General features: G+C 51.8%; 1 protein-coding gene across 1 annotated transcript; it reads left to right on the plus strand.

Moving 5' to 3' along the window:
* The first annotated feature begins 4240 nt into the window (after positions 1-4240).
* On the plus strand, positions 4241-7637 carry MAFB (v-maf avian musculoaponeurotic fibrosarcoma oncogene homolog B). The gene has a single exon (XM_011929047.1). It carries the CDS (start codon positions 4622-4624, stop codon positions 5591-5593), a length of 972 nt encoding a protein of 323 aa, XP_011784437.1. The 5' UTR covers positions 4241-4621; the 3' UTR covers positions 5594-7637.
* Positions 7638-22917: the final 15280 nt, after the last annotated feature.

Raw genomic sequence — 22917 nt, forward strand, 5'->3', positions numbered from 1 at the left:
TGGCTCCCTACTGGGACCCTCTGAATCTTTTGGTTGCCTAAAGACTACCAGGACCCAGAAACCCAAGAATACCTTTTTAGAAGCACTGGGTTGGAATCTGACAGCGGTTGTATGGGGCAAGGGAAAGTGGAAGTGACAGCTGCCTTTGGGAAGAGGAAAAGGAAGACAAAAACAAAAATCCCCCAGAAAACCCTCCTGTCTCTTTTTGGGTCCCCTAGACTTTGGGCGGATCCCACGGAATGGGAGCAACAAAATACTTTTCCACTGAGCCTCACAAAAGGTAGCAGAGACCTGAGGGCTCCTTGGAAAAGACAGGTGACACTACATCTGGGTGATGCAAAGGCAGAAGTCAGGCTCCTGAGGCGGGCGCGAGGTGGGGGTCCCCTGATTCGGGACCCTCCCTGGCAGAACTTGCCTCTGAGGCCCTTGAGACCACTGGCCTCTGCTTAGCGACTCCGCATAGTACGATCCGGAGCCCACCGAGTTTGAAGCTGGAAGTTTCCCGCTCCCTCATCCCGCGTGCTGCTGCGCCTCTCCACCAACACACACGCGCGCGCAAACAAAACGCACGAACACACCCCTCCCGCACGTCTCCAACAGCACCCATGCGTGCACAGGTGCACAGAGACGCCGCCTCGCTCACCAACCCCCTGCAACCCTCAGGGAAATAACGCCGAAGGTGAACGGCGCACCTTCGGGCTGAAAGCGGATGCCAGGAGTGCCGCTCTGGTTTGCAGGCGCCCAGGAGGGCACGCCGCCGGGCCTCTGTGGAGTTATTTCCTTGGCTGAGTGGGGGCCAGCGAGGGCAGCGCGGCGAACCTCACACCTGGCGACTGACTGTGGGCTCCACGCTCCCTTAGGGATTAACCTCTTCCCCTACTCCTACCCCGAATGCTCCAAGGCTCTGCAGCGGCTCGGACCCTGCAGAGCTTCCTCCATTACCATTTGTAACTAAAGAATTCCGAGGCGGTGCGTCCCGGAGGCATAGCCTCTGGCCCAATCTGCGGTAGGTAGACAGGAGGTCGCTCTTGGTTAAGCACCTTAAATGGGAGTTTTGGCACCTAGTGACAACAAGCTGTTCACTAGAGGGGCTGTGGCTGCCGCAAAATCCCCGACTTTCCTTCAGTGTGCCTTGGGACTCTGCGCACCGCTCGCGTGGCTCCTAGCCTCCCTTTACTTCTCCTCCTCGACTCTTCACTTCTTCCACCATCCCTTTTCTTTTTCTCTTTCAGCGTGTCGGACTCCCAGTCAATGGGTATACAGTAGTAACCCCTCACCCTCCTCACCTCGACCCTGCCTACGTTTTAGGGATAGGGTGAAGACTCCGGGTACTGCTGTGTACCCACGACGGGGAGCCCGGCACGCTGATCCAGAGACCCCAGAGATGAGAAGCGGCATCCCACGACGGCAGTCGGGATTTGGAGGCCATAGGGCCTGGGGCTCCAAGACCCTGCTGATCAGTGCAGCAGTAACCGCGGTGGGGGAGGCCGGGCCACGAAGTGGGGTCAGCTTCGCAGCAGCGGCCTTAACTCCTCCGCCACCTGCGTGTCTCCGTCATTCACCCACAGCCTGGCAGGGGTAGGGCTGTTTCCAACATTTTTTGGTGGGGTAGGTTGGCGGGCGTGCAGAGGAGGGAGTGGCTAAGCTGGGAGAGGGGCAGAGAAACGGATTTGGGTGGGGAAGTGAGCCTGGGGATGGACAGAGATACCTCAGTCAAAGCCCAGGCGAAGGGAGTGACCACAACAGAGACAGAGACCCAGGGACAAAGAGGAGCGCGCTTGCCCAGACAAAGCCCGAGTCCAAGAGACCCTGAGACGGAGGCAGGCCGCGCACAGGAGAACAGGAGCTTCAGAACCGCAGACCTGGGGCCTCAGGAATCCCCAGGGCCTCAATGGGCCACGCGAGTCCTCGACAGCGAGTGTCAGGCAGAGTCGACGGACGTACGGGCGGGGGTGGAGTGGGTCACAGCTTGGCCTGTTCGCCTTGGTGCCCGCACAGAAGCCCATAGTGGCAGAAACACTCTGGGAGTCACAGTTCTCTTAGGACCCTGAGGGAGGGTGCTACCAGCTCTAGTCCAGTCCGGACCATGAGAGTCTGCGTGCTTGTCCCGCCCTGGCCACCTGAGTCCGGAGCCATACATAGTCTGCACAGATCCGAGACACCCGATCCCGAGTGGTTCGGAAACGTTCTCCACTGAGCCATGGTCCGAGTGTGCTCACACCGCGTTCAAACAAGACGAGGACATTTACAAGGTGCGAGTCCCCAACCCCCAGCTTCTGGCAGGGGCTGCGCAGCGGCACCGCCCAGGCTGTCTCTCGAGGCGGCCGACTCATTTCTGCGGAGAGCACGCTTCTCGAAGAGGGTGGCAGACGCGCTCTTCCAGCATTTAAGTTGCCACCCCACAAGACTGAGTTCAAGTTTTAGTTAAAATACACTCATTTTATTAAAAATAGGCGACCCAATACCACGCCGTACCCCAGCCTCTCCGAGGGCGCAAGAGAATAGAGAGTTTTCAGATTAATGGGAGGCAAATATTTTACCTTCTAACATTTAAAAATCATCTAGGCGCTTCTGCACTGGTGTGGCTCACGCGACCCCTACGCGCGGGGTCAGTCGGGCTGGTCCAGCGCAGACAGCGGCCGGGACTCACCCAGTGCGCGCCTCTCCTGCCTCTCGCTGCGCGCGCCCAAAGCTGGAAAGCAGAAGGCGACGCGGGAGGCGGGTCGGGTCTCCGGGTCCAGCGAATTCGCGATCTATCCTGTTTTGGCGCCTGAGCCGAGGTCTCAGGAAGAACCCGTTAATTCTAGCCATCCTGGATCTGGATAGGGAGGGTTCGCGGCTCCCAAGCCTGGTTTGGATGCCTAGTGCGGTGCGCTTCGGTCTCCCCGTCTGCCCTCCGGGGAGGTTTCTCATCCGGTAGCCCTGGGCTGTTTCACTGTGGCGTTTCCACTTTTGGCTACTGGCCCTACTCCGCCCGGGACCTTCTGGCGCGGGGAGCAGCCGACGGGCACCCCCGAACGCTGGGGCACGGAATTTCAACAGGGACGACCAGCGCGGAGCTCGCTGCTCTAGGCTCGCGGCTGAGTACGAAGACGGGACCCGAGGACCTGTACGTGGCTCGAAGGGAACCTGTCCTGGGCGCCGCTGCACACACAGTATGCGTTCCGGGCTGGCTTGGGTTGGGCCAGGTAGGGGAGACCTGGCTGGGTCCGAGGCGCCGTCCAAGCCTTCCGGTAGTGGGCCGGGCGGTCGCGACGCCTTTGCGCACAGTGGCCACTTGGGGTCGCACTTTATGCCTGTTTGAGCCTCTCCGCGGCGGGCTGACGCCGGGATCTGCTTAATCGTTACAGAACGTTCAAACAAAAACAGGGCCGGCTCCCCAGCAGTGGAGAGCCATTCCGAGCACTGTCCCGGGCCGGCCTCGGCCCCGAGGCTCCGGGCGCTCAGGATTCCGTGCGTGTGGCGGGGGAAAGGAATTCAGAGCCTTTGGGCTGCTTCTTTTCCCGTCGCCTTCACTGTGAACATTGTGGGGTGGGGTGAGGTGAGAGCGGGGAGCGGCGGAGCCAATGGAGTCGAATCTCAGGGCTCTGCCACTGCACCCGTCAGGAGGGGCACGGCCCTCGCTTGGCCTGAGAAAGGTCCCCTGAGGTTAAGAGTTGGGTCTGAACACAACTCTCGGAGCCTCGAGCCCGCCCTCGCCAACACACAAATACGCGCAGATCTCCAGAAACAGGAACGCACGGCACACACGGCCTGAAGCCGCGAGGACACACAGAGCTTCGCCCACTGGGCGGGGGCCGCTTGGGAACAAAGGGCCCAAGAGGCGTTGTCCCGGCACTCATTCTGAGCCTCCTTGGGGGTGACATGGGATGGGGGTGGGGTGCAAAGGGAACTGAGGGAGGAGAGCGCGCGAGGAGGGGAAAGCGGCTGCTTGCCCTAGAGGTGGGGCGCGCACTCCGGGCGAGCGTGCGGGGGCCGGGACCTGCAGGGTAGAGGGGTGGGCCCAGGGTGGCCGTCCCACTCCTTTCCAGCGCTCCGCCAGGCCTCCGCGGCTCCCGGGCTGCTCGGGCCGCCAGTCAGCTGACGCGGGGGGCGGGGGAGCTGTCAGGCGCGCCCCGCCCTGCGCCGCTGGGCCGCTGAGGCCGTGCAGCCATTGGCCCGCGCACCGGGCCGCCCGGGTCCCCGCACCCCAGTGACATCAGGAGGCGATAAAAGGCTGCGGCGCCGCCGGATCCAGCACAGCTGCACCGCCGAGCTGCGAGCGGCTGCGAGCGAGAGAGCGTAAGAGCAACAGAGCTAGAGAGCGAGCAACGGGCACTCGCCCCACGCCTCCCCTCAGCCCCACCGCGCGCTCCGCTTGCCTCTCCACCCCGCCCGACTCTACCCGGCCCGTTCCCGGCGCGGGCACAGCCCAGAGCTCTGGGGCGGTGCAGGCAGCCTTGGGACTCTCCGGCGCGCCGCCGCGTCCCCAGACAAAGGCTTGGCCGGCGGCCCCGGCCCGCTGTGCCCTCGCTCCCCGCCTCCCCGGCTCGCCGCTCTTCGCCCCCGCGCTTGGCTCGGCGCGCTCCGGCCGGCCGCAAAGTTTCCCGGGCTGCAGCGGCAGCTGCGCCTCGCGTCAGCGATGGCCGCGGAGCTGAGCATGGGGCCAGAGCTGCCCACCAGCCCGCTGGCCATGGAGTATGTCAACGACTTCGACCTGCTCAAGTTCGACGTGAAGAAGGAGCCCCTGGGGCGCGCGGAGCGTCCGGGCAGGCCCTGCACGCGCCTGCAGCCAGCCGGCTCGGTGTCCTCCACACCGCTCAGCACTCCGTGTAGCTCCGTGCCCTCGTCGCCCAGCTTCAGCCCGACCGAACAGAAGACACACCTCGAGGATCTGTACTGGATGGCGAGCAACTACCAGCAGATGAACCCCGAGGCGCTCAACCTGACGCCCGAGGACGCGGTGGAAGCGCTCATCGGCTCGCACCCAGTGCCACAGCCGCTGCAAAGCTTCGACAGCTTTCGCGGCGCTCACCACCACCACCATCACCACCACCCTCACCCGCACCACGCGTACCCGGGCGCTGGCGTGGCCCACGACGAGCTGGGCCCGCACGCTCACCCGCACCATCACCATCATCACCAAGCGTCACCACCGCCGTCCAGCGCCGCTAGCCCGGCGCAACAGCTGCCCACTAGCCACCCCGGGCCCGGGCCGCACGCGACGGCCTCGGCGACGGCGGCGGGCGGTAACGGCAGCGTGGAGGACCGCTTCTCCGACGATCAGCTCGTGTCCATGTCCGTGCGCGAGCTGAACCGCCACCTGCGGGGCTTCACCAAGGACGAGGTGATCCGCCTGAAGCAGAAGCGGCGGACCCTGAAGAACCGGGGCTACGCCCAGTCTTGCAGGTATAAACGCGTCCAGCAGAAGCACCACCTGGAGAATGAGAAGACGCAGCTCATTCAGCAGGTGGAGCAGCTTAAGCAGGAGGTGTCCCGGCTGGCCCGCGAGAGAGATGCCTACAAGGTCAAGTGCGAGAAACTCGCCAACTCCGGCTTCAGGGAGGCGGGCTCCACCAGCGACAGCCCCTCCTCTCCCGAGTTCTTTCTGTGAGTCGTGGCCGGTCCCGGCCCCCGCCCTTGCCCCGGCCCGGAGTCCCTGTCCCATGTCCCCAGTCCCAGACTACCCTGGACCCTGTCCCTGCCGCGGCCCCAACCTTGACCTGTTTGACTTGAGCGAGAGGGAGGAAGGGCGCGCGGGCCGCGGGCGACGGGCGGGCGCGCGGGCGGGCAGGGGACCTTGGCTAAGGCGAGAGTAGCGCATGCCAGCGCCGCCTCCTAGACTCGAGCAGAGCCTGAGAGAGAGAGACGAGAGGGTGGGAGGTCCCGGAGTAACTTCTCTTCAGGCTGGAGGGCGGCGAGGCTTAGTCCCGTGAAGTCACCAAGGCCATCTGGAGACTCCTGGCTTTCTGAACTTTGTGCGTTAAGCCGGGACCGCTGCTTTGCGGCCCGGAGCGTAGTCCGCGCCAGGAAGAGAGCAACGAGGAGAGGAGAGGGACTCTGGCGTCCCGGCAGGCGAGAGGCGAGGCTGAGCGAAAGAAGGAAGGACAGACGGACCTGTCTGTCAGAGTTCGGAGAACACTGGCTCTCAGCCCTGAGACACGGGCCTCAGTTAGGACGTTCGGCGCCCAAATCTCATCAGTTTTATTGCCTGCTCGATTATATAGAAAAATACAAAAATCTGCATTAAAAATATTAATCCTGCATGCTGGACATGTATGGTAATAATTTCTATTTTGTACCATTTTCTTGTTTAACTTTAGCATGTTGTTGATCATGGATCATACTCCCCTTGTTTCTTTGGGTGAGAAGGGATCGCAGTTTGGAAACTCCGGCGGCTGCGTGCGGGGTTTCAGTCCCAGCTGTAGGCTTGTAAATACCCGCCCCGCCAAACCGCATAGAGAACATGGCAGCAAGCTGAGGGTCTTTGTTTAGGTTTATGATTATGGTATTTTTGTTTGTAAGTTAAAAAGAAAAAAAAAGAAAAAGTTCCAGGCATTTTGCATCAGAAAACAACTTTGTCTTGGGGCACACTTGGAAGTTGCGTGTTTTCTTTCCTTCCCTTATCCCCATTCGGTCCTCTTTTTTCTCTCCCGCTTTAGTTTTCAACCTTGCTGGTGTTGAGAGAGAGAACCGAGAGGTCCCAGCTCCCGAGTACAAGTGCAGGGCAGGGCAGGGAAGCTGCCAAGCTCCGCACCTCAAAGGAGTGTACTGGATTCCAGCCTTGTCTTTATGGTCAAAATGACACCCTTAATAAGAAAGGAAAGGAAAGGAAAGGAAAGGAAAGGAAAGGAAAACAGATCGTCCCCTCTGCTTTTTATTGTAACCAGAATCACCCTGAGGTCCCTTCTGAACCCTCTGGGCCTGCACTAATTGTAGGAGCCACAGCGCTCTTAGGGTGAGAGGCTTAGCCATCCCTGACCCGACCCTGGCAGTGCACTGGTAAGCAGACATTGCACTGAAGCAACTGCCACGCTCAGAATGTACCAGAAACCCAAACATTGGCAAGTAATTTTGCAACTTTCAAGTGCGTTCTTTAGACCAGTGCATTGTGTTTCTTTCCCTGCTTTTGAAATAGTAGGAAGAGTTCTTGGTGGTGTCTCCCCCTCCCCCTTCAATTCTTCATTTGTATAGTAGTTATAGGGAAGACATGGGTGTTTTTCTTTATTATTACTTTTTTTTTTTTCTGCAGGTCAGTAAAAGGATTTAAGTTGCACTGACAAAAATACCAAAATAAAAGTGTATTTTTAAGTTCCCATTTGAAATTGCTGGCGCTGCTGGCCGGATGCATTTTTGAGTTTGTATTAGTTGATAAATTAACAGTAATAACAAGATTGTATGAACCGCATGGTGCTTGCAGTTTTAAATATTGTGGATATTTGTCCTGCATCAGAAACGAGCTTTGGTTTTTACAGATTCAACTGTGTTGAAATCAAACCTGCCGCAACAGAAATTGTTTTTATTTCATGTAAAATAAGGGATCAATTTCAAACCCTGCTTATGATATGAAAATATTAAAACCTAGTCTATTGTAGTTTTATTCAGACTGGTTTCTGTTTTTTGGTTATTAAAATGGTTTCCTATTTTGCTTATTAAAACCATGGAAATGATGTTTATTTAGCGGTCTCTGCGTTCGCATGATTTTGACTTTCTTCTCTTGCTTCCTCAAGAGTCACACCAACTTTGGGGTACTCTTACCCCGTGGCCAATGGAGTAGCAAACCAAGCCCTAGTAAATCCCTTCCTTGAGTGTGTGAGTGTGTGTGTACATGAGCCTCAAATGTGTTTTCTGCTTCCCACCCTAGGTACAGACCTCGGTCAAGAGAGCTGGTTTGTGAGCTGAGAGGGCGCAGGTCCAAACAGCCTTGAGTCCCTGGATATGGGGCACACGCCACTTTTTCAGTGCTTTCAGGCTTGGCCACCAGAACTGACTTGCTAGTCTGTCTGCTCTGATATAGTGATTGATGAAGACTAGGAAGCCGGGAGCTGCCACCTTGATGAGGAAGCTGGGTCTTTTTGGCGCTCTGGCCCAGCTGACCCGGGGCCCTTGCCCTCCTGCCTGGGGTGCAAGTCTCCTTTCTCCTACCCAGCGCATCTCTCTGGGAGCAACTGGAGCTGCCCAGAGCCAGATGCCTTCTCTGAATGGGGCCTGTCTCTCTCACCCCAAAGCTAATGGAAGCAGGTACAACCCAGTACTAGATCTTGGGGTGCAATATCCCCCAGGCAGGAAGCCCTTCTGTGTGGACTTGTGTTTTTGAGGGTAGTATGCCTTGGGGTGCACTGGTGCTCAGGCATGGATTCCGCAGCTCTGCAGATGGGCACTGTGTGGCCGAGTCTGAATTTTAGTGGCTCCTCTAATTGGTGTTGGAGGGGTTTGGGTCATCACTCTAGCGCAGCAGCTTCAGCTGCATCCTGGAGATCCCCGACTGGGAGGTGGCCCTAGAACCTTTCCTTTTCTGTATTCTTGGAAGAGTGGAGCCCACCTAGGTCACCCCCAGCCCCTCCCAGCCTCCTTGGAGTCCTGTCTATAAATCAGGGTTGGCCTCTGGGACAGGGAGTAGGATCTCCAACCCCTGTAGAGTTTTTGTGATCCTTTGGCATGGCAAGCTCCGAGGGGCTCTGGTATCCTCAGACTCATTATCTGCAGTCCAGGAGGCTTAACCTTTAGTCCCTGGGGTTCTCTGGCTCGTGCGGTTTCAGCACCCTAATGGGGAAGTATAGGAGACCCAAGAAGTGGAGCCCCAACTGGGAATCTGAGTTGGGAGAAGGAAGGGGAGAGTGAAACTAACAGGAAATTTTGGCCTGGATCCCTGGAAGCCTGGAAGTAGTGAAGGCTGAGGTCTAGAGAAGAGGAAGGGGACCTAAAAATTAAGGATACAGATAACATGAACATTTATGTACATTTATATAGTGTGTTGGTGTTGTTCAATCGGAGAGAAGCTTGGGATTCTAGCTCAAATTTAATTCAAAGGTCCAGTTGATTTTCATGGCGGGAAGATGGAAGATGTGTCTGCTGGGGAAGGCTTTGGCTGTGATCTGGGAGGAAGAGGCAGCTGAGCCTGGCTCTGTGGTACCTTTGCCCCCACGTGCATGAATGAAGGAGCAAGGGGCTTTGATTAGTTGAGTAACTTCATACGCACATGCTCCTGCACAGAACGTCTTCAGTGTACACATGTATCCTCTTTGCGGTGAAAGAGGCTTCGCTCAGGTGGGGTGCCAGAGGAAACCCCACGGCATGGTTCCAGAGACCAAAAAGATCACGAACGCCTGGCTGGTGGAGACCCTAAATCCGGTGGCCTGACTCCCACTGGAATCATACCAAGCGGACTGGCATTCTCCATCCTTAGTCTCTGAGCTGGGGAGGGTTGCAAACTCCAAAGTGTTGGCTTTTCTTCCCCAGAGCACAGAAGCACAGACATTGACCCAGTGACCAATACCATCAGCATTGCATCCAGAAGACAAAGTGGTTCAAGCCGGGTTGGAGTGACCAGCTGCCTCTCGGAGAATCTGACAATCCCAGAACACAGTCTTAGTGACACACTGACACACAGATACACAGACACATACATCCTGCACACATTGATGTCCACATTGATACCCATATTGATGGTGGGGGGACTGACACTGAGTCACTGGCAGTCCCCGCATCAACCCACCAAGTGAGCACTAACCGGCCCGGGGCACAAGCGGGTGAGAGTCAGGCGGAGCCGGCAGCTGCTTGGAGGAGGCCGGGCTTCCAGAGCCTTCAGGGCGGACTCTCACATCAGGCAAGCCCCGGCTATGTCTCCGCTTGTAGCCTGCTGGCCCGACCCGCCGTGATGCCCCAGAGCCCACAAGCCCAGGAAAAGCGAACTGAGTCCCAAGGCCCTCTGACACGTCCCACCCTAGCGGCACCCCGCCACCGTCATCCTCCTTGTACGTTCCCACCGCTCCCCGCGGCTCTCCGGCTCCTCGCAATCCTTGACATCCCCGGGGGAAAATCCTCCCAGCGCCGGGAGTCTTCCAAGCCAGCATCAGTCCCACGTAGACAGGCTGGCGCCTGCACCCGGAGACGCACTCAGAGACAGGCACGCTCAGACACCCGGACGCACGCACGGGGCACACGCAGGGCCCGGGCTAGGGCTTCCCTCCGGACCGCGCCCCTGGTTGGAGCGGCTGCAGTCCAGTCTGGCGCGAATCCCGCCTCTTGCGACCCCGGATCGCCGGGGGTGTGCGGGAGGCTGTGCCGGCTGGATCCGCCGCCGCCGCTTTCGGCAAGGCGGGTGGAGGAAGGCGCTCAGCTGGGCTTGCCGGGAGCCTCGGGTCCTAGCGCGCGGGGACGGGTGGGAGCCTGGGCACCCATTCCCTTGCCTCCTGGCATCCTTTTTCTTTCTTTGACATTTCCTATTCTTTTAGCCCTTCCTTCGTAACCTCTTTCATTTCAGAAAACTTTCTCCTTTTGTTTTGATTTCTCTTCTGCTTTTTATTTCCGCACTGCCTGGCGGGGAAGGGCTGCCGAGCGGGGTCCCGAGGTGGCTGGAATAGTGTGCGGCGTGGGGGAATGAGAGTCTGGAGTCCCCCGAGCCACCGCGCAGCACTAGGACCAGGGCCCGCTGCTCCAGGCTCTCGTCTTGACCGCTCCAACTATCCCGCTCTTCCCTTCCAGGTTCCCCCGGTGGCGAGGTTCGCTGGGGATCGGAGCCCCACTGGCGGGGAAACCGGCACCAGTCGGCTCTCGGGGAAGGGATCTCCGGGGAAGCTGAGCCTGGGCCCTGGACCCAGATCCCTCTTTCAGTGAACCAGGCAGGCTTCCCTCAGTCCCGGGTCTCTGGGCATTTCTGTGGCAGGACAACGCTCCTGCCTGTCAGAGGGCACTCGACTCCTACCCACTGCTTCAGCCTGTGCCCGCCCAGAGGCCTCTTGGACCCACACTGCAATGGGAGCTGCCAGGAACCACGCCAGATCCACCAGACTGGTCACTTGGCTTTCTCTGTGACCTGGAGTTGCAGCTTCTGCCACACCAGGCAAACCCCCTACTCTCCTGCTCTCCCATCCCCACTCCCCAAGCTCTTCCTCTCTGGGCTTCTGGAGACAATGGGTTTAGAGTTTCTGGTCATTCCCTTGCAGGCTTTCAGGTGCAAAATCTGCACTCCAGGCCCTTCTGTTTTCAGAAAGGAAAAACTCTGAACTGGCTTCTTGCGTAACCCTTCCCTCTGCAGCCTGCAGTCTGCTGGCCTGGCCTCTCATCCCAGAGATAGTTGTGTTTGGATTTGTTATGTAAGGAAGGGAAGATTAGAGGTTTGCTCTGCTCCTCCTCCCCCTAACAAAATAAAAGTCCTCAAATGGCACATGCAGTAGGCAGCATGGTTTCCAGCAGCCCTCCTAAAAGAAGTGGATCTGGTTGGTAGAGCTGTTCTGTGCTATTGCCTAGCCCAGTACACGCAGAAGACAATCCAGCTGCAGTAAAGGGACAGTTCTGTGTCCAGAGTGTACCTGGTCCGTGGAAGTAGCCCAATGGGCTTCCCAGGCTGGGCTTTCTTGGCCTAGAAGCCTAGCCTTATTTTGGTGAAGACGGCAGCTACTACTGCTGAAATTTTATTTTTTCTACAGTTTCTGCCGCTTGGAACATGTATCCAGACCATGGAGAGCACCTCTTCCAACTGGGGAGCATATTCTCCCATCTCCTCCGCATCCTGTGTGCCTCTTTCATTTCTGAACACCTTTACCATGTTCTGTCAATTTCCTATGCCTCACACTTATTCTTCTTAATGTCTTTCTCCATTGTCTTACACATATTATCCTAAAAGATGCATACGAAAGATGCATCTTATATTATCCTATCTTTTAGGATAATAAAAGATACATTATATATATTATCCCAGAATGCCTCCTAAAAGATGCATTTAGACAAGAAAATCAGAGCTTAGTGTTCTCACTTGGAAGAAACAAAACACATGAAATAAGTTACTACTTCACTGTGGAAAATCACCTATATTAATGATTTGTTATGAAGCCAAACTCAGTTTTAACTGCCTCTCTGCATTCTTTGCATGTGAAGTTACTTTCATGAAAAATACCAGCCACTCATTATACATTCTTTCGTATTAGTATCAAAAAGGGATGTTGTCTTTGGGCTGGAGGGACAGCTTTGGAGGCAGTGGGAGGAGCCCTGGTACTTGCTGGAAGAAGCCAGTTTCAGCATAAAAAGGGAGATGAAATCCACAAGTCCAACATTTATATTGTTGTGTTTTCTTTTTTGGAGATCTGTATATCTTACCTAGGATTGGACTCCTTCTAGTAAATGGACAGCAGGGTGGGAGACTACAAGGTGCCCATTTCAGAGCTTTGGAGCATGAGGCAGGCATTGATCATAGCCCAGGACCCCATCGGATTCAGGAGACACAGCTGCCGTTAGCTCACTCTTCGTGTCCCTTTGTTTCTTCTCTGGATCTGCCACATTCACTTCCCTGCTTCTGCTGGTGTTATAGGCACCTGAGCCTTACTCTATAGAGATCATGGGCCTGGACTGGCCTGGGGGCTCACTTCTGCCTGTCCTGAGTGGACAGAGAAGTGATGTGCTTCCCACTGCAGGGCTTGACACCAATCCTTCTTTGTGTTCTGGGAGCCGGAGCATGGCACAAATGTCCTTTTCCGTGGACAATGGGCAGGAAGGTCACAAAGCAGAAGTGTAGCCAAACTGTGAGATTAGTTCCATTATTACATTTCTCTTTATGAAGTATGGGTTACTATTACCTACAGGTCAGAGATGAATAAAGCTCAGAATGGTTACTGTTTGCTCAGTGTCACCCTGTGGATGAACTAGAACTTCAGTCCCCACCTATCTGATGCTGAAATTTGTATTTTTGTCACCAAACTTCATAAGTCCACTATGTCTTATCTGAAACACTCAGGTGGAGGGAGGTATGGAGGAGTGGGACATAGTCTTCTTTGGTGACAGTTTCCTCTCTAAATCCCTCTGCAGAGGGTAGTTACATTTATAAGGGTGTGCTTCATGCTCTCCAGCCATAAGACGCTCTCTTTGCGTCCCCAGGCAAAGAGATGGGTGATGGGAAGTTGGAGATGCACAAGTACAAACATGATGACAAGGGTGTCAGAGAGAAACTGCAGCTCTGTTGCTCATTTCAGTTGGGCAGAGGAGTATGGTGGTGAGAAGTGTGTGTGTGTTTGTGTGTGCGTGTGTGTCTGTGGCTGTGTGTGGTGGAGGAGGACACTTTGGACATCATTGCCGTGGGACATTTGGTACTGTTTTCATTTAATGAACAGTTCTTTCACCTTTCATCTGTTCTCAGTTGAACTTACCAGTAAATATACCATAATTACCAGAGCAAGTGCTCATAGAAGCAGCAGCCTCTAGGTGAGGCAATTTTTATGGAATCACCCATAGTTTAATGAAAGCTGTTTCTAGGGTAAGGTTGAAACTCTAGACCTGCACATAGATATGCATATGCTCTTAGAGCAGGTGCGTGAATAAACATGCATGTGTATACACTCATGCTTACACATATGGAGGCAGGCCTGCACACACATTGGAGCACAGAATCCACATGTGCTCATTTGCTAGATACAAACTCTCATATTCATGTGCCCACATACATGCACACAAACATATACACATGCATTATACATGTATGCATATGTATGTATCTACACCTATATGCATGCATGTCCAAATACTCATGTACATGCATTTACAGTGTGGATATAATGTTCACAATTATGTGCACATAACTGTATGTATTTATACTCACACTGAGATGCAATTGATTACACATGCTCTCCTCAAATGCATGTAAGTCCATGTACCTCCTCACATGCACATACCTACATACATGTGTAATTGAACATGGGTCTTCACATTCATTCATAGACAAGCACCACATAACAAGTGAAATGTGGCACTGGTAGGGTTAATGGAGGCCCCAGACTCCCATAAATATTTATATGAAGCACTCAAGCTCTCAAAGTGGGAGACAAAACCTCTCCCCACAAGGCCTTGTAAATCATGCAGCTGCTGCGTGTTACCTGTCAGATCCAGGGCTGTGCAGTCCAGCATTTGCTCCATGAGGGCGGCCACATACGTGCTGGAGCACACGGCACTCTCCGTGCCTAGCCAGGCATCCCAGCAAATGTGCCAAAGTTGGTCCCCACTCCTCGGATTCACGAGCAGCAAAAGGAAGCATTTCAATGCTGCTGCTGCTGCTGCTGCTGCTGCAAGCACAGGACTGAAAGAATGAAGAGACATTGTGTGAATATCTGAGACTTGACTTCTCTAGTAAAGACAGATGCTATCCTGTTGTTATCCTAGAGGGACAGCATGTGGGGTCCTTGGTGAGAAGGTGGGTGCAAAAATGATTAAGGGTCCTGAGCCGAATCCAGGTTTGGTGCAGCAGGGACTCCAGCCTCTGGAGCTGCTCTCACCCAGCAAAATTTTGGACTCCAGGAGCCTACTGAATCACAGTTCTCCACAGTGCTATAACCCTTTGTTCAGTGAAATACTCTGCTTCTAGTCCTGCCACCTAAAACCATTCATTGGATTGTTGAACAAATTATTTGTCTTTCATACCTCAGGCACTGTGCTAGGTGCTGGCAATGTAACAACGAACCAAAACGGAAACAATGGAGTTTACAATCTATTAGGAGAGAGAGACATCAGTAAGATATTGTACTAATGAGCATACAATTTCTTCTTCCTTCTCCTCCTCCTCCTCTTTCTCCTCCTTCAGTGGAGTCTCACTCTGTCATCCAGGCTGGAGTGCAGTGACCATAGTTCACTGTAGCCTCCAGCTCCTGAACTCAAGTGATCCTCCCACTTCAGCCTCCTGAGTAGCTGGAACTTCAGGTACAAGCCACCAAGCACTGCCAATTAGTGTACAATGTCACAAAGAGATAAATGATATGAAGGTAAGCCACCTGGCTCTCTGAAGCGTGCATAGGACAGTGGAACTGATGTACAGGAAGAGTGGTCAGAAAAGGCTTCCTGGAGGAAGTGATGTTTGAGCTGTTAAAGTCTGAATAAAAGTTAACCAAGTCAAATAAGGAGGGGAAGAACACTCAAGGTCAGTGTCATGTGATAGAACTTTCTGTGATGAGAGAAATTTTCTTGTCTGTGCCATCCAATAAGGTAGCCAGTAGCCACAAATGGCTATCAAAGCCTTGAAATATGGCTCACGCAGCTGAGAATCTGAATTTTAAATGCCATTTAGTTTTAATAGCATTTAAAATAAGTGATCAGAATCAGCATCTCTGTCTCCTCTGATTTTCTCTCCTTCTACTTTCTTGCCTTGCTCACTCTGTTCCAGCCACACTGGCCACCTTACTGTTTCTGGAAGAGGCTGCTTATGGCCCTTGCTTAGGGAATTTGCTGAAGCTGTTCCCTCTGCCTGAACCACTCTTCCCCCAGATAAACCTGCAGTAAACTTACCTCCTTCAAGTTCTTGCTGAAATCTCACCTTCTTCATGAGTCTTATTTTGACTACCCCATCAAATTTTGACACCTGCCCCCTTCCCTCTCCCTGGGCACTGCTGACCTGCCTTATTTTTCTTTAATATTTCTTTTCTTGTTTTTTCTTTATTTCTTTTCTTATAGCACTAATCACTTTATAATTTATCGGATTATTATTCGCTTCTTGCTTATTTTCTGCTTTTGCCTGCCAGCATATAAGCTCTGTAAGGTCAGTGTCTGGTGACTGTTTTGTTTACTGATGTTCCTAAGAATGATGAATGGTGCCTGGCACTTAGTAGGACCATAACAACCCAATAATTGGTTGAATGATCTTGTGTTGTGTAAAATGTACTTAAAAAGGAAAGGGGTAATGTCTGTGAAAGCATGGGTTTGAGGTCCTGGCTTGCCCTATCAATCAATCATTAATCTGTCAGTCATATCTGTCAATCATCCATCTGTCAATCATTATCTACCTATTATCTATCTGTCATTCATATGTATCATCTATCAATCATCTCTCTGTCATTCATATCAATCATCTGTCAATTATCTACCTATATCTGTCATTCATATCTATCATCTATCTGTCAATCATATCTATCATCTGTTATAATCTATCTATCTCTGTGTTTTTTGGTACTCTAAAAAATACATACTACTAAATTTTTTTTTTAAAGTTTATTTGTATGTTATCGTCCAAAATTTTGTATACCATCAGTGGTGCACTTGGGGACACACTGTGGTGTCTGTGGGGAGAAAGAAGAAGTTGACATCTGATATGAGAAGTAGGTGGGAGAGCGCTGGGGTGAGATTGCAGGGAAGGGGGAAAGGGAAAGGGAGGGGGCAAAATAGAACTCATTCTTGTTTTCTCCTAGATCTTGGTGGATTTTTGGGAGAAAAAGGTGAGGGAAGGAGCAATCAGAGAAGGAGTTTGGGATTCTGAAGGCAAAGAGCTAACCAACATCCCACCTGCTTTCCAACCACCCCTCCTACTTCTCCTACTCCTAGCTCGAACCTCATGCAAAATCAAAAATCCCCAAAAACCAAAAAACCAAAAAACTCCAAAACAAACCACCCCTCCTCCCTATTGCTTTCTGAGCTGAGAAGAAAGCCTCTTAAATACTTTTGTCCCCTTGACAAGTTATTTTTATATGGAAATAATGTCTCTAAATCCAACATTTATGGTGATTTTTTTTAAAAAGAAAACACTCCACAAATCAGCAGCTCTCTTGTTTTAAGCAGTTGCTAGGGTTTGGAGAGTGGCTGCTTGGTAAACACACTTCGTAAACACCAGAAAAGATTGTATTCAGTGTTCTCAAATCAAAATCAACCTTCCCAAATTCCTACTTTCTGTTTCATTGACACAGGAAGAGGCTCTCTAAAAGCAGAACCCAGATGAAGGGTGGCTGTCAGGCTTCCTGGAGGACATTTCTCCTGGGTAACCAGGGCTGGGAACCCAAACATGTCTGGGAGCAGCCACGTCCCCTTTATCCCCTTGTATTCCTCCAAAGACCTTTGGCTCTTTACCTTGCACTGGAAGGGATCAGGTATAAATGTTACTAGGTCCATTTCACAGCTGGGTAAAGAGAGTCAGGGGAACCTGTCTCCAAGCAGAGCTGGGAGAGAATGTGTCTCCAGGTGCCTGCTGATATCACCAGGCCAAATAACCTCCTTGAGTCATTGTTTCGGTTCTTGAGAAACAAGCTGATTTCTTGGAGACAAATCTGTTTTTGTATCCCCTCTCAGAAGCACCTTCCTGTCTGTTTCCACCAATGTATCTTAGTTTGGAGTATCCCCCCTCTTCCTTCTTGGTCAATTCTCAGAGTCTTGTAACTCACCTCCAGTCCCCACCCTATTCCTCTAAGACTACCAGTGTCCTCTTTCAAACATGGATCATGTCACTGTCTTGTTTGCAAAATCAACAAGTCATTGGTCTTTGCCCCAGAAAAGAGCAATGCTTCAAAATTCAGTTCTGTTTATTACCTGAGAGTCAGATTCCCCTGACTCTCTTTACCTAGCTGTGAAATGGACCTAGTGACATTTATACCTGATCCCTTCCAGTGTGAGGTAAAGAGCCAAAGGTCTTTAGAGGAATACAAGGGGATAAGGGGGACATGGCTGCTCCCAGATATGTTTGGTTTCCCAGCCCTGATTGCCCAGGAAAAATGTCCTCCTGGAAACCTAACAGCCACCCTTCATCTGGGTTCTGGGTTCTGCTTTTAGAGAGCCTCTTCCTGTGTCAATGAAACAGAAACAGAACTATAGCTTTGTCAGTCCAAGATGCTGAGCTTGGACTCTCAGGTGATTTGGGGAAGATTGAAGGGCAGAAGCTGAGTGCAAGAGTTTGCCCTGCTGGCCCTCACATAATCTTCTGAAGGGGATCCATACTTACCTGGCTGTTAGCCTGTCCAGGCTCTGTCTTCTTCAAGGTCAACAGAGTGAACTTGGGTCTTTATATTTTTTGTATAATAGGAAAGTTACATATCATTTAGATTGTAAAGCATATGTCTCAAAGATCTTTCTTTTTCTCAAGGTTTCTGAAAAGGATGGCTCTCTTGTGTTCTTTTGGGGACTCACCTTCCTTTCTCTGTTGACGTGAGGAAAGAGAGTATAAAAAAGAGAGAATGCTAAAATGGGTCAAAAACTCCCATTCTCAAAAAAGTGGAAGCATTAAGCTGGACCCTATGAAATTGTTGATGTGTAATAGATTTATTCTGCATATTATAGACCTGTGAGCCCAAATGTTTTGAGGTATATTATCCAAGGGATTGTTTTTGGGTAGCAGAGGAATTGGTGATCAGAAGGACCTAGAAATGAATCATTAAGAACACACCATGTCATACTCAATCTATTTTCATTTTGGTAGATAGATCAGGGTCTGTGAACACAAAGATCCTTATTTGACAGACACTTGCCATATACCTGGCACTATTAAATGTTTTACCACTATCTCACATAACTTTCATAATAACCCAATGAGATAGGGGGATATTACTATCCCTATTTTCTGCAAGAGGAAATGGAATCACAGAAAGGTTAAGCAACTTGCCCAAGGATGCACAGCTAGTAAATGCCAGTGCTACAATTCAAACCTGGGAAGTCTGAATCTGGAGGCTGTGTTTTTAATCTTTCTCCTTTTCTGAGGCCGGGGTTTGGATGATAGCTGAAGTTGGTGAATTTGTAACAGGCTGGAAAATGCTTCTGGGATTTTATTCAGTGGAGATTTAACCTTGAGAGGAGTGCCCACCTCAGCCAACTGTGCTTCCACTTCTTAAGCCATCTGTGCTTTGTTAGGGATATTGCCTTTACATTAATTTTTTTGGCCTGGCATGGTGGCTCATGCCTGTAATCCCAGCACTTTGGGAGGCTGAGGCAGGTAGATCACCCGAGGCCAGGAGCTTGAGACCAGCCTGGCCAACATGACAAAATCCCGTCTTTACTGAAAATATAAAAATTAGCCCAGTGTGGTGGCTCATGCCTGTAATCCCAGGTACTCATGAAGCTGAGGCAGGAGAATCGCTTGAATGCAGGAGGCAGAGGTTATAGCGAGCCAAAATCGTGCCACTACACTCCAGCCTGGGCAACAGAGTGAGACTCTGTCTCAAAAAAAAAGTAATTTTCTTTGAAAATATTGGCACCTAGTCCTCCTCAGAAACCACTGATGGCTCCCCATGGTAACCAGGGCACATTTCCAATCCTTTAGCTTGACCTTCAGGGCTCTGCAGCTTCAGCCCTTGCCCCTCCATTTGCTCCGGCCAAACCAGTCTTCAGAAGCTGCCTGGAGTTCAATGGCCTCCACACATTTGTCTGAGCTGACTCCCCATGAAGCTCTCTGTCACTTGTAATCCTTCCCTCTTTAGGTCACCTTCTCTTGCATCGCTCCTAAAGGAAGACATTTTCTTTCCTCCGAAATGCTCACTGGAGCCAGAATGGGGGCCTGGAAGAAATTCAGGTTGCAGAACCAGGTGATTTAGGTATGGTAGATGTAGTTTTAAACCCAAATTCTTCTGGCTGTGGAGACTTGAGCTAGTCCCCGCATCTCTCTGAGCCTCCTTCGTTGCCTCTTGGTAAGGTGGGGAACACCTTGTCCACTTCTGGTTTCAGGAGGGACCTCTGGAGACAGAACTTGTCCATGATGTTTGGTGTGTGGTGGCTGCTGTGATTGTGGTGGGCGTGGCTGGGCTTATCAGTGGTGTCTCCCCAGGAGGTGTAAAGGGGCTGGATCTGAGTGTATCAAAGTATCTATGGCCAGGACTTACAGGAAGGAGCAGGAGCTTAGGAAATACTCCTAGAAGCAACCTGGAAGGAAGAAAGCCCAGACTCTGCATGGCAGCTGGGGAGATCGTCAAGCAGGTATAACTGGTTTTATCCTCTGGCCAAGATCTCTGGTTCAACTTGCACTGAAATTAATTGGCAGGGAAGAGCTTGGAAGGTGGTGTGCAAACCCCAGCAGGAGCTCCTGGGAAGTGGGATTTACAGCTGTGAATGTACATTGAAAGGAATCTGGAGTTTCAGCCCTGAGTGCAAATATTCTTACCCCCACACCCCCACAGTTTTTTTCCAGATGCTCAGAGCCCTGACTGGGGAACAAAGATTTGCATAGTTGCAGTGCAGACTTGCCTCCTGCCTTCGGAACTACTTTATGGAGCCCTAAGACCGAGGGCTTGGATCCCTAATTTAGTGACAGCACAGCCAGCTTTTGGTGTCGTGTTTCTGTGAGTCTGTGTGGGTTAAGTTCATCCTGGCATGCATGTGTGTGTGTGCAAATAGGCTCATGGAAGAGTGTGTGTGAACATGCATATACAGCCACAGAAAAGCAGTGTGCCTCAGTGGTTAAGATGGGGGGACTGAAGTCATGCTGCCTGGGTTTGACCATCACCTCTGCACTTACTGGCCCCGAGACCTCACACATATTATATTACTTCTCATGGTTTCAAATTTTACATCCTGTGAATGCAACTATACTACTGTCAGGTGTTAAAGCTCTTGTGAGAATTAAATGAGATAATGCAAATAAAGTGCTTAGCACAGTTTCTGATGCATAGTAAATGCTCAAATAGTGATTGCCATTTTCATTGTGTTGTAAATATAACATAGGCATTGTGAAGAAAAGTGCAGGCTCTGAAACTTGAGTGTTATCTCTAGTACACTTTATTTGTGTGAACTCGGACAAATTACTTAACCATCCATGTCTCAGTCTCTTCATCTGTAAAATGGGGATAATACTTGTGCCTACTCCATAGGATTATTATGTCATAAAGTGCTTAGAACAGTGTCTGGTGGATACATGGGGCTCTGCTATTATTGCCATCATGATCACCATCATTGCCACCACCCACTTTCTCCTTCCTCTTCCTCCTCCTCCTCTTCTTCTTCTTCTTCGTCATCTTCTTCATCTTCTTCTTCTTCTCCTTCTTTCTTCTTCTTATTCTCTGCCATAATCATGACCTTGCCAGCCATGATTGGTGCCCACTTACTCCTCTAGAGGACGATCTGCTGGTGAGATCTCTAAGGCACTTGGTCCATCCTTAGATCTTAGAGAAGGGCCCAGTGAAGTTCCCAAGTGTCATCTAGGATAGCATGTAGCCTTGAGTTCAAGTCCTGCCCTGCTGCTTTAGGCCCTCTTTGCACAAAGTGCAGTCAGCAACAGCTGTTCTTCTCAAGGCACTCTGAATGGTGAGTGAGGAGACAGCTCCTGACCCACATTCTGCCTTCTGGTAATGACACTTGGCTCCATCCCCTGCCAGGAGAGGTGCAAGAGCTTAGCTGGCCCAGCTGCCTGGGCCCTCAGCGCTCACTGCTTACTGTTGTCCACTCTTGCCTCCTTGTAAAGGGTCTTCATCCAGCCCTTAGGAGAGCAGAGGTTAACCTTCCTTGGACCCAGGCAGGAGGTTCTTACTGGGGGCGGGGTGGGATCCTCACTTTGGCATATTAGCAAGACCCTGGCTTCTGCAGATTGACAGTCCTGGCCTGAAATTCTGGCTCTATCCCCTGAATGGCCAAGGGAGTCCAGGTCATCTCTCTAAGTCTCGCTTCCTGCATATGTAACATGGATAGAGTCATGGTAATCTGGTAAAGTGGTAAATGAGAAATGAAGGGTGAATGAGAAAATACACATAAAGCATAAACACAGTGCCTGGCACAGAGGGGGTGCTCATCAGCAAATACGGCCCTCTCTCTACCTTCCTCTCCTACATCCTCCCCATCCTAGGGGAGTTCCATGGGACAGGAGATGGCGAGAAGCTTGAAGGGGACAAAGAGGCTCAGACATGCTTTCCAAAAAGCAGGGACAAGTGTGCGTTCCTCTGAGGGTGAGGTTGAGGATGGGCCAGGCCTGAGCCCAAAGTCTGTTGAAGCCTGTCCCTCTCTCCACCGTGTGTGCTCACCATGCCCTTCCTGGTGTCCCTGGGATCCAAGAGGGTCATGGACAGGTATATGGGCCACTGCCCAAGAGTTTGAGAGTGAAGCGTATATGTAAGTTACTAAGAACATGCTCAGCTTCAGGCACAAATACACTCATTCACTCACCAAACACTCGGCACCCGGTCCATGCTCAGCCCTTCTGCACTCCTGACTGCTGATTCTCGCACAACCCAACCGTAACTCCGTGTGACTGTGAGTGGGGGCTTCCAGAGCCTGGGAGGTTGGCCAAGTCCTCCTGCTAAGTGGCTGAGCTAGGATTTGAACTGAGATCTGTCTCACCACAAGGCATATGGTGCTGGCTCCAGAGTCTCTATCTCCCCGGAATCTGGCATCTGTGAGGGATGTTTGAACCTTTATGGAAACTCAGGGTGTAGGGTCAGGAAGGTGGATAAAGGACCTGGAGTGGGAGCCAAGAGGAGGATAAGAGCTGGTGGGGTGGATGGAGCAGGCATAGGAGAGGAGGCAGCCTTTGTGTTTGTCATCAGCTAAGACAGATGGAGCTGGAGGACAGGGCTCTCACTGGAGGAATTAGCCTGGGTGGAAAGCTTACAGGTGGCAATGGAGGGAGTTTCCAGAACAGCAAGTGGGCCCCGTGTGGCTGGGGAGTGAGGTGCTGGATAGCTGGAACTGAGAAGCAGAGGGTGCACACAGGTCCTAAGCGACCTTGAGTGCCAGGGTAAGGAGCTTGGGTATCCCCCTGCAGGAATGGAATGCTGCTGCCATATTTCTGCTGTATGACCCAGATCATGGCCACAGTTGTTTGGAGCAAGTTGGGCCAAAAGCCTCATAATTCCTGGGAAATTGGTGTTTGGATTCCAGGTACTGATCAGAGTGTGGTGGGAGCTTGAATGGGAAAGGGTGAGAACAGGAAGCCAGGAAGCCTCACCCAGGCCTTGTGCATAAGGAGCCACAGAAAGGCTCTCTGCAGAGAGGGCGGGGCAAAGCAGACTTGTAGAGAATGCAGAAGAGGTTGAAGATGGCTTAATGAAGCTCTGTAATAGAGTGGGCCAAAGC

This window comes from Colobus angolensis, unplaced genomic scaffold (genome assembly GCF_000951035.1).
Source record: "Colobus angolensis palliatus isolate OR3802 unplaced genomic scaffold, Cang.pa_1.0 Scaffold8, whole genome shotgun sequence".
Classification (NCBI taxonomy): Eukaryota; Metazoa; Chordata; class Mammalia; order Primates; family Cercopithecidae; genus Colobus; species Colobus angolensis.

Bases quoted from the DNA above. Each gene is read 5' to 3' on its own strand.
- MAFB (XM_011929047.1), top strand. From the start codon at position 4,622: ATGGCCGCGGAGCTGAGCATGGGGCCAGAGCTGCCCACCAGCCCGCTG.